Source organism: Orycteropus afer, unplaced genomic scaffold, assembly GCF_000298275.1.
Source record: "Orycteropus afer afer isolate SDZICR_OR568_19922 unplaced genomic scaffold, OryAfe1.0 scaffold00090, whole genome shotgun sequence".
Lineage (NCBI taxonomy): Eukaryota > Metazoa > Chordata > Mammalia > Tubulidentata > Orycteropodidae > Orycteropus > Orycteropus afer.
The window spans coordinates 4,114,676-4,132,040 of NW_006921677.1; the positions used below are offsets into that span (position 1 = coordinate 4,114,676).

Here is a 17,365-nt window from a genome sequence, read left to right on the forward strand (position 1 = left end):
TTTTTTTTTTTTTTTCCTGGGAGATCTCAGAGGAAACACAAAGGATTTGAAAACTAATGGGTTGTTGTTGAAAATGTTTTACCGTGAAAACACATTGTACCCCTGGTATTTTAACTGTGAGGCTCAAGAAACAAAAACAGCAGCAAAATCCTTAGTTTTGATGCTTGATGATCTTTTAGAACGTTTGAATTCCTCTTAACAGTTACCATTTCCCTGACGCTGAGCAGACTATAATTTAATACTGGCAGGTAATAGATCATAAGCTGGCTTTGTTCTTATATCCCCACATTTTATTGCAACTAATAAATCCCACAAAGGAAGAGGCAGCAACTTTACAATACGTGGTTGGAAGAATTTAGGAGCAGAAAACAGAAAGACCTTTGGGGAAATTTGAGCTAATTGGGACCCTGCCATTTTCACTACCTTCTCTTGGTGAAGAGGCCTGCACCCAATTAGCAAAAACAGCAAGGAGGTGAGAGGCGCTTTCTGCCACCACTTAAGCTCTGTCATAGGGGAATGACTACCCTGACCTTTAGAGGAAATCTGTGTTTTAAGGTCCTTTCTTTCAAGAAAAAACTCCATCTAATTGGCATATCTTACTGAAGGAGGCAGACTGAGTAAGACTACCTTAGAGGTGTGATGACGACACACTTCAAATGTAACATCAAATATGCAGTATCTTCATATCCTGCCCAAAAAGGAGTCCCAAGATCCAATATCTAAACACAAAGCCAGGAGTTTTAGGATCGATGGTAGTGTGGTTTTTAAAATTTTCCTTTTTATTTTATACAAAAGGCACTGTGCTGACACAGTGGTTAAGGCATTTGGCTCCTAACCACAAAGGTTGGCGATTTGAATCCACTAGCCACTCTGCAAGAGAAAGATGGGGTAGTCTGCTTCTGTAAGGCTTTACAGCCTTGGAAACCCTATGTGGCAGTTCTACTCTGTCCTGTAGGGTGACTATGAGTCAGAATTGATTCAGGGGCAGTGTGTTTGGTTTTGGGTATTTCATGCATCTCTGTCACAATCCCCAGCAATGACCCTCCTGCCCCTTACTTGTCTTCTTCTTAGAAAAGAGAACATTCTTGACCTCGATCATTTGTTCATTCTGAAACAAAGCTTGCTAATATGTGGATCGGGAGATCTGATGGCGTAGTGCCTAAGGCACTTGACTGCAACTGGAACGCTAGAGGTTCAAACCCACCAGCCACTCCTTGGAAGGAAGGTTGGGCCACTACTTCTGTAGTGATGGTACCACCTCCGAAACCCAAGGAGGGGTCACTGTGAGTCGGGTCCGACTTGATGGCATATAACAACAACAACAACAACAACATGGTTTTACACGCGGAAGGAAAATGATCACAGTATCACTTCCGTAGTGATACTGCCTTGGCAACCCAAGGAGGGGTCGCTATGAGTCGGGGCTGTCTTGACGGCACGTAACAACAACAACAAGGTTTTACAAGACTCCTTTTTGTCTCTTTTTAAATAGAAAGATGAAAACTACCGCAGTCTCCCACGGGATACTAGTAACTGGTCTCACCAATTTCAGAGGGACAATGCTCGCTCCTCTCTGAGTGCCAGCCATCCAATGGTGGACAAGTGGCTGGAGAAGCAAGAACAGGTAACATACATGAATCTTTACAAACATGTCATTGGTATAACGTCCTAGCCCCTAACACATCTCAAAGATGCTTTCTTTTCTTAACAATGATGAGTAAAGGTTAATTATTCTAACGGACTTTGAAGTACCAGGATGAATGTTAGTCATTTAACATTTCAGAATATTTCTGTGGAGGTCCTTGATCAAGATAGCTTTTGAGCAGTTATGAATATTTGCTCTGAAGGATCATGACTTTAGAGTTATGACATTGCTGAAGCATAGTTTTTTGGCAGTGAATAATAAAGTTAGTGAATAAATTTTCAAGGCTGCCCATTGCCTCTTCTTTCATGGATAATAAGTCAAAGGATCTGAAGAGGCAAATTAAAATTTCTATTATTCCTGATTTCTCATGAGTGATAAAGATGAAATTATGGTAAGTCAGATTTATATTATTTTGTTAGTTTTGAGGACTTCTTTCAGAAATGCCAAGGACCTAGTTTAGGTTTATAAGCATTTAGAGTTGACTGATTCTCTCTGCATTGTAGCTACCTGCAATTTATGGAATCAGAATTGTTCACCACTTAACAGAAATACCTGCTTTCTGTTTTAGGAAGAATGGTTGTTTGCAAAATTGTTATATCACTGTTGGAGAATCAGATTGCCTTCGCTTTGTATGAGACTTAAGGATTTAACTGGTAGATTTTGATGTATAAAATACAAATTATTCTAGTATTGCTTTTTAAAAAGTCATAATGTTTTTATTGTTAGTCTCAGTGTTTTCTTTGTGATTAGGACTCCAGGATGTTCTTTGTAGTTTTAATCATTTTGATATTGAAACACACATATTTGGTTCATTGGTCGCTTAGTAATTTTCTTAAGTTCCTATAGGTGGAATACTCGGTAAGTACTCAGTGACGGAATGTTTTGCTGTTTATCTGCTTTGCAAATTTAAAAAATGATTAACAATTCTGTTGTGTAGATATTAGAAAAGCTGTTTTTCAATTTAGATTTATGGTATCAGTGGAGAGAAATCATAAGTATTTTACTGATTTCATCTCAGTCTGTGTTTTACTTTGTTAACCTCCTAAAATAATTTTGTGTATGGGTGGTATACAAGTGTGAAATGTCAACAAAAAAAGATGGCTTGTCTTTGACACCATTGATAGCATGACAGATGTAATGATTTTTATCATGTAGTCATTGCAGTTGGGTGGTGCAAAGGTTGATGCAGTTGGCTGTTAAGCAATAGTTTAGAAATTTGAGTCTACCCACAGGCACCTCAGAAGGAAGGCCTGATGATCTGCTTCCAAAACTCAAATGTTGAAAAGCCTTTGGAGAACAGTGTGACTGTTGACGTGAGTCAAGGTGAACACAAAGGACAGCTGGCTCATTATTAACATGTCAGTGTCGTGTAGTGGAAATAATTAAAAAAAAAAAAAAAAAAAGTTCTATGTAGGCAACACGATATCTCAAAATTGCTTCATGTTTTTAAACTAATTGATGCTATTATTATTACCGCTTTAAATTAATGTTTTATAATTTAGATAGTTTATTGTGCACCTTGGAGTCAGCTGACTGATTGTTCCTGGCGATTTATCATATATGAAGTTTGGGCACATTACTCAACTTGTTCATACCTCAGTTTATGTACCTATCAAGTGGGAATAATCATAGAACTTGCCTCATAGTGTGACACATTGAGCAATGTAATACCCACAAGGGATTTATAATTATGCCTGCCATCTAGAAGCACTCATTGTGTCTTAATAGATTAATGAGTTAGAAAAACATTGGCTGCTGACAACAGAAAATCTAACTAAAAGCAGATTAAATAATTATGAAAGATTCACAATTCATATAATAAGAAGTCAGAAGGTAGGGAAGTCCAGGAGTTTAATTTGCTCAGTGACAATATTGAGGACCTAGTTCTCCATCTTTACCCTGAGTCGCCTGACTTGCTTACCAGAACTCCAACTATCACATCTTTAAAATGGTGGAAGGGGAGAAGGGCCTGTTTCTTTTCATGGCTCTTTTTTGAAAGCAAATAAACCTTTCTCACAAGCCCCCCAGCAGATGTTCTATTTTGTTAGCCAGAATTTCATTACATGCCCATTTCTACTTCAAAGGGAGTAAAATCTTCAGAGTTAGTTTAGACTAATTGACCTTGACCCCCCTGGCACTGAGGAGTGGGAGTGGTTCACCTCCCTCTGAAACATGATTGCTCAGACCAGGAACAAAATCAGCATTCTGTTAAAGCAAAGCACAAGGTGATAGTGTTGGTGGGGTGGGGTGTGACAATCAACAGTTAGCTAAATAGGTTGTGATAATATTTTGTTATGAGACTAGGAGAAAAAATTGGCAGCCCAGAGTTTCTGAAATATGATACACTTAATTATGTTATATAAATATAACTTACTGCTGTTATAGCTCTGTTTTTAAGAAAGTAATGTAGTTTTTAGGATCTTTGGTGGCATAGTTTCTAAGGCATTTGACTGTTAGCTAGAAGGCTGGTGGTTCAAACCTACCAGCCACTCCTGGGAAGGAAGACTGGGCAATCTACCTCTGTAGAGATACTGCCTTGGAAACCCAAGGAGGGGTCTCTATGAGTTGGAATCGACTCAACGGCACCGAGTTTGGTTTTTGTTTTTTAATGTAGTTTTGCTTTGTACTTTGGCCTGTAAGATAGTTGCTTTATAAGCAGAAGTGATTGTATTGAGAATCCATTCACATACTTTTTTTTCTGAAAATTGACTCTTGCTTTGTCCTGTTGAAGCTGTTTGAAGTATTTGTGACATACTTTTAAACAAGGTGTTTTTTTAAATATGTACTCTTATATTTTTAAAAATACATCCATTAGCTAATTGATCCCTTAAAAACTCTTCTTCCTTGGCATAAGTTTAGAAAATGGCAGTCCATTCAGTACATTTGATATTAATGAGACTGCTTTTACCTGCAACAGTAGAAGCCATTGATGCTTTCACATCAGCAGGATACTTAATTAGACTGGAAACTATTTAGCAGGGCAAGGACAGCAGAAGAAAACCCACTGAAGCAATATTTTTAAAAATCGGCTAGAAATAAGCACCATGATGTTTAGGGCAAGAGAGGAGCAATAGGTGATGCTGGCTACTACTGGCAAGTCCAACCTAGCAATTCTCATTTAATTGTGCATTGATTCTGTTAAATATCCCCTGTGAGTCCTCTGACTTTGATGGGTGGTATCTTCTTCTGTGGCTTTTTTTTTTTTTTTTTTTCCCTCCTTTGTTTTTGCCATTAAAAATATAATGAAGAGGATGGCATCACATAGATAAAAGAGTGTTTGTATGTTTTTTTTTTTTTTTTTTTAAAAAAAAGGCCTACAGCCCTCTACTATTACTCTTTGGGATGCAGCAGGGTAGAACTGATGGCTCTCTTCCTTTAGTTATGCCAGCTGGACTGAAGAGGTCAATAGAGTTCTAGATTTTATATGCCTCCAGTAGATTTGTTTTTGCTCTATTTCCTCCTAGAGTGCTTGCCTCTCATTATCTTTGTTTTTGAAGGCAATTATGACCACATCAGCTTTACCAGTGGGAATAAACATAAGAGATGAAAAGGACAAAAGACTGTGCTATAGTGCTGAGCTAGCAGGTACCTTTAGATGCTGAGGGTGTCTTACTCTTTGTGTGGGATGGATACATTAGGGGATATTGAAACTTCTTTCCTTCTGTCAGAACATCAGTAAGTTTCACTTCTATAAGGAAAGGTAGGTGATGCATTTATTAGAACTGTGTATCAGGGAAGCCACTTGGGGTCAAACCCAACCTAATTTCTAGAAATAGCTGCCTTGCTTTTCAGTGACTGATTCACCTTGCTCAGATAGAATAGCCTATAGCTGACTCGTACATCAGATTCATCTCACAAGGTTGAAGGCTGTGTGTCTTTGAAAGAGCATCCTATTCTTGGGTCAATCTTATGATTTTTTTTTTTTTTTTCCTGGGAGATCTCAGAGGAAACACAAAGGATTTGAAAACTAATGGGTTGTTGTTGAAAATGTTTTACCGTGAAAACACATTGTACCCCTGGTATTTTAACTGTGAGGCTCAAGAAACAAAAACAGCAGCAAAATCCTTAGTTTTGATGCTTGATGATCTTTTAGAACGTTTGAATTCCTCTTAACAGTTACCATTTCCCTGACGCTGAGCAGACTATAATTTAATACTGGCAGGTAATAGATCATAAGCTGGCTTTGTTCTTATATCCCCACATTTTATTGCAACTAATAAATCCCACAAAGGAAGAGGCAGCAACTTTACAATACGTGGTTGGAAGAATTTAGGAGCAGAAAACAGAAAGACCTTTGGGGAAATTTGAGCTAATTGGGACCCTGCCATTTTCACTACCTTCTCTTGGTGAAGAGGCCTGCACCCAATTAGCAAAAACAGCAAGGAGGTGAGAGGCGCTTTCTGCCACCACTTAAGCTCTGTCATAGGGGAATGACTACCCTGACCTTTAGAGGAAATCTGTGTTTTAAGGTCCTTTCTTTCAAGAAAAAACTCCATCTAATTGGCATATCTTACTGAAGGAGGCAGACTGAGTAAGACTACCTTAGAGGTGTGATGACGACACACTTCAAATGTAACATCAAATATGCAGTATCTTCATATCCTGCCCAAAAAGGAGTCCCAAGATCCAATATCTAAACACAAAGCCAGGAGTTTTAGGATCGATGGTAGTGTGGTTTTTAAAATTTTCCTTTTTATTTTATACAAAAGGCACTGTGCTGACACAGTGGTTAAGGCATTTGGCTCCTAACCACAAAGGTTGGCGATTTGAATCCACTAGCCACTCTGCAAGAGAAAGATGGGGTAGTCTGCTTCTGTAAGGCTTTACAGCCTTGGAAACCCTATGTGGCAGTTCTACTCTGTCCTGTAGGGTGACTATGAGTCAGAATTGATTCAGGGGCAGTGTGTTTGGTTTTGGGTATTTCATGCATCTCTGTCACAATCCCCAGCAATGACCCTCCTGCCCCTTACTTGTCTTCTTCTTAGAAAAGAGAACATTCTTGACCTCGATCATTTGTTCATTCTGAAACAAAGCTTGCTAATATGTGGATCGGGAGATCTGATGGCGTAGTGCCTAAGGCACTTGACTGCAACTGGAACGCTAGAGGTTCAAACCCACCAGCCACTCCTTGGAAGGAAGGTTGGGCCACTACTTCTGTAGTGATGGTACCACCTCCGAAACCCAAGGAGGGGTCACTGTGAGTCGGGTCCGACTTGATGGCATATAACAACAACAACAACAACAACAGTGCCTAAGGCATTTGAATGCTAACCAGAAGGCTGGTGGTTCAAACCCACCAACCACTCTTCCAAAGGAAGGTTGGGCAATCTACTTCCATAGTGATACCACCTTGGCAACCTAAGGAGGGGTTGTGATGAGTTGGATCTGACTCTATGGCAGTGAGTTTGGTTTTGGAATACATGAATAGATAGGTTATTAGCCTGCATTTGTTCATTCATACCTAAATGTAATAGAATTTCCTGGGTAACACAAATTGTTATGGGTTCACCTTCTAGCCAAAAGGTTGGGAGTGCAAACCCACCTGGAGGCATCTTGAGAGACAGGCCTGATGACATGAGGTGAGTTTGTGGTTCTGCCAAATAGTAACAAAAAGGTATTTTGTTGTTTTTGTTTCTTTAGCCTGTGGGACTAAGTAACCAAATGCCTTTCTGGGCATCTGGTGAAACATAAAGCCATTGCTCCAGATTCTAAAATTCTATAGTTTTCTCTTAGAGCTAATGTTGTTGTTGTTATGTGCTGTCCAGTCGGCCCCGACTCATAGAGACCCCTCCTTGGGTTTCCGAGGCCATATCACTACAGAAGTAGATTGCCCAACCTTGCTTCTGAGGAGTGGCTGATGGGTTTGAACTGCCAGCCTTCTGGTTATCAGTCAAGTGCCTTAGGCACTATGCTACCAGAGCTCCTTAAAAGCTCATAGAGAGTTATTAGTATTAGTTCCCAATTGGTTAACCTTTGCAAAATTTATGCAGAAGCAAGCAGAATTGTGTTTTATACAGGGCTTTGTACTGGTTTATTCTGGTTTGATCCCCTGATGAGAATCTGCTTATTCACCCCAGATACACGGAATGAGAATCTTAGAGATCCTTGGGTGGTTCTTATGTATACTTAAGAACCTTGTTAAAATGTAAGTTCTGATTCAGTGTATAACCAAAAACACTCACTGCCTTCAAATCAGTTCTGACTCATAGCAACCCCTCCTTGGGTTTCTGAGGCGGTATCTCTACAGAAGTAGATTGCCCAGTCTTCCTTTGGAGGAGTGGCTGGTGGATTTGAACCTCCAGTCTTCTGGTTAGCAGTCAAATGCCTTAGGCACTACACCACCAGAGCTCCTGATTCAGTGTATGTGAGATCAGAAATGCAAATTTTCAGCAGCATGTCAAGAACCAGAATGAACTGGTCCAAAGCCCTGGTTTTATTGTAAGCAACACCCAACATAGAAACTAAAAACATCAAGATTGTTTTGATATTAAATAGAATTTCCATTGTAAAACGACAGTGATATACATAATATATATATTTAATAACAGAAACCTGTCATGTTTATACTAATACCAAAATCAAAACAACCTTTTAAGAGCTTTTTCATGTTATCTGGCTATAATAATGCCAAAAGCAGATTGATTTGATGTGCTTTGCTAATAGAGTGACTGCTGTTATAAGTCACATCTTAAGGTTATTTGAGTGTTAAAACATAATGATTCAAGCATCCTTTACATATGTGACATATATTATTTTCCACAAGCTCTATTTGTTTTTAAATTTTATTATCAAAGAACTGTGGAATAGAAACCTCAAGTGGAAGAATAAGATCAGATAGACCATAGGGTTGCTAGTGGACTTTTTCTGTAGACAATAACCTGGTTTACTGGAGAAGCCTGACAACCACACCCAGGGCCAGTTGGGATGGTATTATCTACTAGGAGTGACAAACAGCATTTTACCCTTACATACAATGATCAAAACACACAGTGGGTCCAGGAAGCATGTTTCAGGATTGGAGCTACTATAGCTTTGTAAACCTATCAGTCTAATTGTTGTTAGCTGCAGTTTAGAGGGTCCCTGATTCATGGTGGTCCAGTGCACAGTGGAACAAAATGCTGCCTGGTCCTGCACTGCCATCCCTGTGGTCTGTTGCCAACTGGATTGCTGTGACTCATAGGGTTTTCATTGGCTGAGTTTTGGAAGTAGACCGGGCCTTTCTTCTGAGTCTGGAAGCTGTGCTGAAACCTGTTCAGCGTCATAGCAACACATCACTTCCACTAACAGATGAATGGTGGCTGTGTATGAGATGTATTGGAATCGAACCTGGGTCCCCTGCATGGAAGGCTAGGTTTTACCACTGAATCTCCACTGCCTCTGCCCATATAATTAATGCGCCCACTGTAGCTAACTGATTGTGTTGTCTTGCAAAAGTTTTATAAACTCTATGAAGTTCATTTTCACTGTTTATAAAATGGGAAAAGTAAATACCTATAGGTTTTTCTGTTTGTATTACTTTCTTGCCTATCTTTCATTTTCAGTAAAAATAGTAGATTTACAGTTCCACCTCAGAAACTTTCTCTAGTATTGAGTAACTAATTTTTTTTTTTTTCTTAAATATTATTTTTTCCTTGTATGTTAGAATGCTGGGCTGGTTCATTTTCATCCCTGGTGTACTGCTAATGCTTCATCATCCTTTCTTTCAGAATTGGATTTTGGCTTCTGTGGTATCTTATCAGAATTAGAATAAAACTTAATCTTTTTAAATCATCTCTGGTTCTTTTCTGAAGAACATAATATGACACAAGAATGACATTAGCATTGGATCTCTGTGTCTGTGTTCATTTTTCTATTATTTCCTTTGGTTTTCCCCAACCATGCTTGTTCTAATGCGATTAAGTGTAAGAACAGCATTTAAGAATGCTAAGTATCTTAGGAGGTACTAGAGCAGTAGGCTTCTGCTGGGCCACTTGCTAAGCATCTGGATCTGTTTGTGATATGAATGGACTTGGGAGCACAGTGTCACTCATCTGCTTTGGAGTTGGGTTATGTAGTTTTAAGAGGTACTCGCCAAATTCTCCTTTTCCTTTACGACTGGCTTTATTATATTGCTTCCTTGGCCCATGGAGCTAAAAGCCTGCAAAGCAGCAGGGGAGTGAGTCAGAAATTCTACTGAGTGAAAAATCTTTGGTGGTGTGCAGATTAACCTTCATGGGGAATCTGTTAGGAGCTGTTGATTTCCTTGCCTGTGAATACAGCTGCTGGAACCAGAAATTTAGAGCTTGTACTGTGGATAAAGATGCATTTTTGTTTTTAGCTTCGACCCCCAGGTGCCTTTTGATATTTTCATTTCAGACAGTCTTAGAGATTTTTTTTTGTTGTGAGCAGAGTGATTAAATATGAGGATGAAAGAATACATGCTTCATACTACAACTCCCTTTATTCCTACCCATCTGTATGTCATTTGCTTTTGAAAATTTTGCTCTTTATTTCCATGTTCAGTGTGCAGTGGAGCTGCTATTCTTTAAAAAAAAAAAATACTGGTTAAGAAACTGCATTTACATTTTCCTCCTACAGTATGTTGTTTTCACTTCCAATTTCCTACAGCAAGTGGAAATTGAATCACTCATAAGCCATGCTTTAATTTTAGAATTTTATGATCTATGTAGGTATACTTTTGATCAGTTCTACGCAAGCTTTTATCAGCTACCTTGAACATTGTCCTGGGAAGTTGTTGTTTAAGTGGTAAGACACTGTGTCCAATGATTTTGTGTTCTTTTTTCCCCACTGAGGGCCGAGTATATGTGCCCTCAGTATTTCCATTGAGTCTATATATTTATTAGCTTTTCTTTTTCAGTTCTTTTTGTTTTTCCTGTTGTTTTGGGAGCTCTGGTGGCATAGTGCAAAGGCATTTGACTGCTAACCAGAAGGCTGGTGGTTCAAACCCTCCAGACACTCCTCGGAAGGAAAGTTGGGCAATCTACTTCCGTAGTGATACTACCTTGGAAACCCAAGGGGGAGTCGCCATGAGTTGGGTCTGACTTGATGGCAGTGTTTGGTTTTTTGATTTGGTTGAGTTACATGGAAATTATAGATCAACTTTCTTTAATGGCTTAATAAATCATAAAGAAATCAAAATACTGAAAAGAAATGTGGAGTCTACAACATATTCCTGATGATATGGGGTCAAGGTGGGATTTTGTGATTTATTTCATGTATTTGTATTGTCACCACTTGATTTATAATAAGTACATATAACATTAGAAATGTGTTGATTTTTAGTACATTAAATTTTATAAGGTTGGAAGACTCAGCATTGTTTTCTCTTTTTCTGTAAGCACTATGATTCCCAAGGTATAAACTGGAGTTGTAATACCAATATTTGCTGGGATTAGTTAAACCCTTTGAGAAACATTGTGTGTCTTCCTACCTTTGGGATTCACCTTAATTCTCTGAACTAATTCATTAACTGGCCCTCTGTGACTTTGCTTCATATTTCACAAAGTAAATAGAAGCAGTGTAACAGAAGCACCCCCATTTTCTGTCCATCAAATTTACAAACCTGCCTGTGTTTATATTCGTGCCATCTCTCTTGTTACTCAGAAGAAGCTACCCTGAGTCTCTGAAATGCCAACCTCTTCACTTCTCTTCTGCCTCACACCCTTTCTCAGTCTTAGCACTCTGCTCCTGTATTAAACTCCTCTCTCCCAAATCATGAAATTTTCTCTCTCATTCTGTTTTTGTCTGTGCTAGATTGTTCCCCTCTAGTCTCATCTTAAACTACAACACAGTAATACTGAACCCTTTTGACTTCCACGTGGTCCTCAAGCTCCTGGCCATTTCTTTGTATCTCAACAAAGCAAAAATCCTCTCTCTCTAAATATATGGATTAGTTTGTTAAGGGAGACAACTGGTTTTAACTTGGTCTTGTTGTTTAAAATCCTCTCCCTTGTTTTGATGTTTACGAAGTTGAAATGATGAAGTGTTGGTCTCTGCAGTTACTCCAAAGGTAAATGCCTTATTTATGAGAAAACAAAACAAAACAAAAAAACAACCTTACACACAAAAGAATGCATCAGAGATAGTTCCTAATACAGTAATTTTCTTTTTTTTTTTTTGGTTATTATTTGTAACATTACCAAAAGGTAAACCAGAAATGATAAAAAGCCAAGTATAAATCAATTTTACATTAATTATATATGTTTTTTTAAAATATATATATTTATCCAAATGTTGAATTTCTAAAATGGTCTTTAAGTGTCTAGAGAGATGTATTTTATGTCCACATTTAATTATCTTCTACCATTCTATGGTATTGTTTCTACCCACTGCTTTGAACACCTTTATTTATGTCAATTTTTTTGTCATTTACATATAGGAAAAATTGTTCTAGTTTATTAAATGCTGTAGTAGATAAAAATTGATATAGCAGTTGGAACTGCTCAAAGTAGTCCTGTGCAACTAGAGTATGCATTGGTGTGTGAATGTGGGGCTTATTACATTTTCTTGAGGTTTTTGTCACTAAAGGAAATATAGTCCAGAATTCTGATGCTTGCATCTTTTACCAACCAGTGATAATTTTGGTGCTTAGCTCATTGGCTGCACAAACTGCACTCGAATATTAACCTAAAGGTTGGTGGTTTGAACCTATCCAGTGGCACTGTGGCAGAAAGGCCTGGCAAAGTGCTCCCATAAGATGGCAGCAAGAAAACCCTGTGGAACAGTTCTATTCCGTAATACATGGAGTCACCGTGAGTCAGAATCAACTCATTAGAAACTGGTTATTCTTCCTATTCCTTTACACCAACCAGTTCCAGTGATTGTCTTTCTAAATGTCTCTCAGATTCACCCATTCCCCCCCATCTCCCTCTTTTTCTTCTAAGTTCGGGCGCTGTACACCTCTCACTTGGCTGACCACACCAGCATGGCAGCCACTCTACCTGCCTTCTGTTTTTGCACTTTCCCATCCTTTCCACTGTGGCCTGAAGGATGTGTGAATAAGTCTGTTCAGCTTGGTTTTTTTTTTTTTTTTTTGTATAGCACCCTTTCAGGTGTTTCCTATCTCAGGAGAAATAAAGGGTGAGATAGTTAACAGCTCTTGAAGCTGCTCAGAGTGGTCTGAACTGGAATTTCCTAGCATGTGTTATGCAGAGCAAGTTCCTGGAGTTTCTAAGCCTCATAGCATGTTTCATAACTTTATGCCACATATTTCTGAGGATTGTGAGGATTAGATGAGATAATCTCCATGAAAGTCTCTGAAAACAGTACCTGACACACAGTAAGTACTCAATAAATGTAAGTTTTGATGATATTTCTGTTCTTCTTGGGTCTTCCTGGTATTCTTTCTCTGAACTAATCCCACGTGCTTCTTACAATACCCTCCCAGGCTTGCCTCCAGCTCCACTCAGCCACTTCTGATTCTCTAAATTCACCTGGCTTTTGCAGGCTTTGAACAGGAGAGCTGAATCTTCCCTTTTACTTTGCTGTTGTATTAGCTTTGTGGGATCATCACCTATTCATGGCAGCCCCTTGCACAACAGGATTAGACTGTTATGATCCACAGGGTTTTCATTGGCTGGTTTTTTGGGAAGTAGATGGTCAGGCCTAACTAAGCCTTACTTTTCTGGTTCTCAGTTTGGGGAACCTCCACCCTTAGGATAGATATTTTCCCTGACACCAGCCTCTACCAGCCCTGTATCCCTCATCCCACGCTTACTCCTGCCGAAATCTGAGTAAGGTGTGCATAGTAGTTTCTTAATCGTTTTCTATCATAGCACTTGTCATTGGTGCTGCTGAGTTGATTCTGACTCACAGTGACCCCCATGTAACAGACTAGAACTGACCCATAGGTTTTTTGGGCTGTAATCTTTATAGGAGCAGAACTCCAGGTCTATCTTCCACTGAACCACTGGGTGGGTTAGAACCACCACTCTTTTAATTAGTAGCTGAGTGCTTAATTGTTGTACCACCAGGGCTACTTCATAACACTTACCCCACTTAATTTTAATTATGTGTCTTTTTCCTTTTCTTTTAGTAAGGATAAGGCCTATGTCTAAGGGGCTGTGATGGTGTAGTAGTTAAAACATTTGGCTGCTAACCAAAAGGTCAGTGGTTCAAACCCACCAGCTGCTCCAGGGAAGAAATATGGGACAGTTTCCTTCCATAACGATTTACAGCCTTGGAAACCCTCTGGGGGTCGCTATGGGTCAGAATCATCTCTGGCAGTGAGTTTGGTTTAGTTTTGAAAGGCCTCTGGGGGTCGCTATGAGTCAGAATCATCTCTGGCAGTGAGTTTGGTTTAGTTTTGAAAGGCCTATGTCTACTCACAGGTTTTTTTTTTTTTTTTTTTTTTGAGGGTGATATGACTGAATTTTGGCACTGGATTTCTTCCTCATACATGTGCATCTCAGCCTGAGCATAATGCCATTGAATAAATGTGTTATTGTAAAGGGCTTTCTGTCATTTGTAAATCTAAAATTTTTCATCTCTTAAAACATTTTTATAGTAAGCATTTTGATAAAAAAAATCTTATTCCGTAGATAGTATATCTTTCTTTACATTGAATGTTTAACTTTCAAGAGTCTCTTCTAGATTAAATTGGGGAAAAGTTATTGGGATGACAAGTAATGTTAGTTTGTCCCTATCAGCAAAAATCTAGGCTTTTTCTACTTACTCATGTTGTAGGTCCCTGGAGGGAGTAATTTTCCTGAGAACTTGGTGTTTTAATCATACACAGACCCAGTTCAGTAATACTTTCATAAACCTTTGCCTGAGATTTTGGCATTAATGTTCTGAACTCTTAGAAAGAGAAACATATTTTTTGTAGATTGGCCAAGAAAAATAGGTCTCAATTAAAATTAAAATAGTGTGTTTGTTATTTTAGGGAGACTTTTCCATTGAGCGTGTGTTAGACTTTTTACTCATTTAATTGTTTAATATTGGACATTACTTAGGCAGTGTTTTGATGCATTTTCTGTGGCTTGAAGTAATGACTATTTGACTTTTAAAGTTTATCTTCCTTTGTGTTGGGGGCAGTGATCTTGTTAGAGTATACCTTATTACTTAGCTGGTGAATTTTATTACTGAACTTGTAGATTTTAATAAAGGAATGAATTCTGTGTTTGTTTTTAAAAATATATTGGAAATGGTAAAATATGTCAAGAATTTTTATTGGCGGTACAATTGTTTTCTTTATAGTATATGTGCAGTCCTCCTGCTGTTGGCATGTGGCTGAACCATCACTTTGAACCTATCCTGTCACTGGAAAGGCTTCTTTCATATTTGATTGCTGAACTCATTTCTTGTATCATTTACAGAAATGTCTTCCTTCTGCTCTACCTTCATGAGTGCAAATCATTTCTCTGGGTGGGTTTTTATGTGTTCTTCCTTGGTGAACTTTGATATTACTTTAGCTTCTCTTCTCACTCTTCCAGCCTTTGGCGTACACACAGGTACTAGCTGGTTACTTCTGTCTAGCTGTCTTATTGACCACCCAGATGCAACATGTATGAAGAAGTATTAATCTTTATTACTTTCTTCCAAGCAAAAGTAATCTTTGATGTAAAGGGCAATGGCACTTGAAACACCATGTTCTGGCCATGGCTCTCCATTTAGCTTTATTGCCCTGGCTAATACCTGGTCTCTCTGTACCGTAATCACCTCACCACCTGTGAGATTATGCATAGTTAATTCCCAAATGTTTCCTAGGCCTGGAAAATTCTCTCATTGTCTCTGATTTTCTTTTAATTCTGCCACATGTCTCCCGGTTCAAACTTTTCTTTCTCTTCTCTCTATTGCTTCATGTTTTATCTATTGCCAGGTTCTACATATTATACTTTTTTTTTTTTTTTTTTTTTGGTATATGCACTTAATATTCTACTTTCATAGCACCTGTTCTCATTTCCTCCATATTCCTTTTGACTGGACTGCTGTAATAGGCGTTTGTCTTCCTACCACCATCTGTTCCTTCTTTAATCAATTCTGCATATTCCTATTTGCTTAATCTTCCAAACCACCACTTGGATTGCATCACCCCCAAGTTTAAAAGCATGAAAAAAAACTCTACACTGCACTCTGATTTAAAATTACACTCATTAGTTAGGTATTCCATGTCTCTGCAATCCAAATTCCAGGTTAACTTTTTTTAGGCATCTTTTCCTACCATGACCTCATGCATGTTTTTGGCCTTAATACCTTCCTTTTAAGTTAAGTTCTATTCTTTCTGCTTCAGATATCCCTAAACTACTAGATTGCCCCTAACTTTAGAGTCAGCATTGTGCCATTAATTAATTAATTCTGTCTTTGATCAAATATGTATTAGAGGCTTGCTCTGCAACAGTGCTATGCTAGACATTGGAATGATAGGTCAGGGATGTTAGTAAGGAAGATCAAAATTGAATGCCACAATCATACTTAGGATCCAGAATCTTGATTAAGCTATTTAACCTCTTCTTGGAGAGGCAGAACTGTGGGTTGAAATGGTCACTTAAGGAAAACTATTGTATGCAAAAGTGTCTCTGAAAGAAAACTGAAGAATTTTTTACGAAATCTAAATAATTTCTTTCAGTTAATGATCTTTGTAAAAAGTACTAATCAGTTTTTATCACATGGTTTAGGTGTTTTTTTTTTTATTACTATGCCTCTCTGTAACACTTCTGTAAGGCTTCTTTCATATTTGATTGCTGAACATTAGTTGGCTATTTGTTGTTGTTGTTGTTATGTGCTGTCGAGTCGGCCCCGACTCATAGCGACCCCTCCTTGGGTTTCCGAGGCAGTATCACTACCGCCAGCCGTTTGGTTAGCAGGCAAGTGTCTTAGCCACTATGCTACCAGAGCTCCCAAGTTGGCTATATATATATTTTAATATAATTATATTTATGTTATAAAAGGTTAAAATCCTCTGATACAAAGTGATACAACCAAGATATATAATCAGCATATTCTTGTGCACTGTATTTTGTTGTTGTATTGTATTCCAACACTTTAAATAAGATGTTTCTTATCTTAGTAGGACATACTGGTTTTCAGGCTAAGCTATTCTTCAGTGAGTAAAACAGAAGTAAAAAATATTTACTTGTGGCTCTAATGCTTCTCATAAAAACATATCTTTTATTTGTATTCAAAAGGGAATGTATCTAGTTCGAAATAAAATTATACATAAAATCTCAATTCATGAGTCAATTCCTATTACCTCAATTCATGAATCTATTCCTCTTACCTTGATTCATGAATATATTAGTCAGAGTATAAGATATATAAAAGTTTGTTTTACCAGATTTAGTAATTTTGCTATTTCTTTTGTCCTCATTCAAACTAATTGTCTTTGTCTTTTTTCTGTACTATAATTACTTTGATTTTAAAATATAAGAGGAATTAATTTTTCTGGTATTTTCTATTTCAACTTCATTGAGAATTTTTAGAAACAAAATTAAACTTTAAATATTTTGCTCTGATGAGGAAAAGTAAGACTACATCTTCTGAAATAAACTGTCCATATATTATCTTTTGATTGTTAAACATTTATTGTTTACTCTCTCTTTCTCTCTTACTTTTTATCACTACCTACTTGTGTATTTCTTTTCTCTGGAGAATTTTTCATTGCTAACAAATTTTCATTGAATTTTTTATTGTTGTTGTTGTTGTTGTTATGTGCCGTCGAGTCAGCCCTGACTCATAGCGACCCCTCCTTGGGTTTCCGAGGCAGTATCACTACGGAAGTAG

General features: G+C 38.0%; 1 protein-coding gene across 1 annotated transcript in view; it reads left to right on the plus strand.

Moving 5' to 3' along the window:
* The window catches only part of PARD3 (par-3 family cell polarity regulator), a 1,032,882-nt gene that overhangs the window by 553,415 nt on the left and 462,102 nt on the right, over nt 1-17,365 (plus strand). Inside the window, exon 5 of the mRNA XM_007942439.2 lies at nt 1,493-1,624. Within this exon, the coding sequence (XP_007940630.1) occupies nt 1,493-1,624 (132 nt within the window). The remainder of the gene's footprint in view (nt 1-1,492; nt 1,625-17,365) is intronic.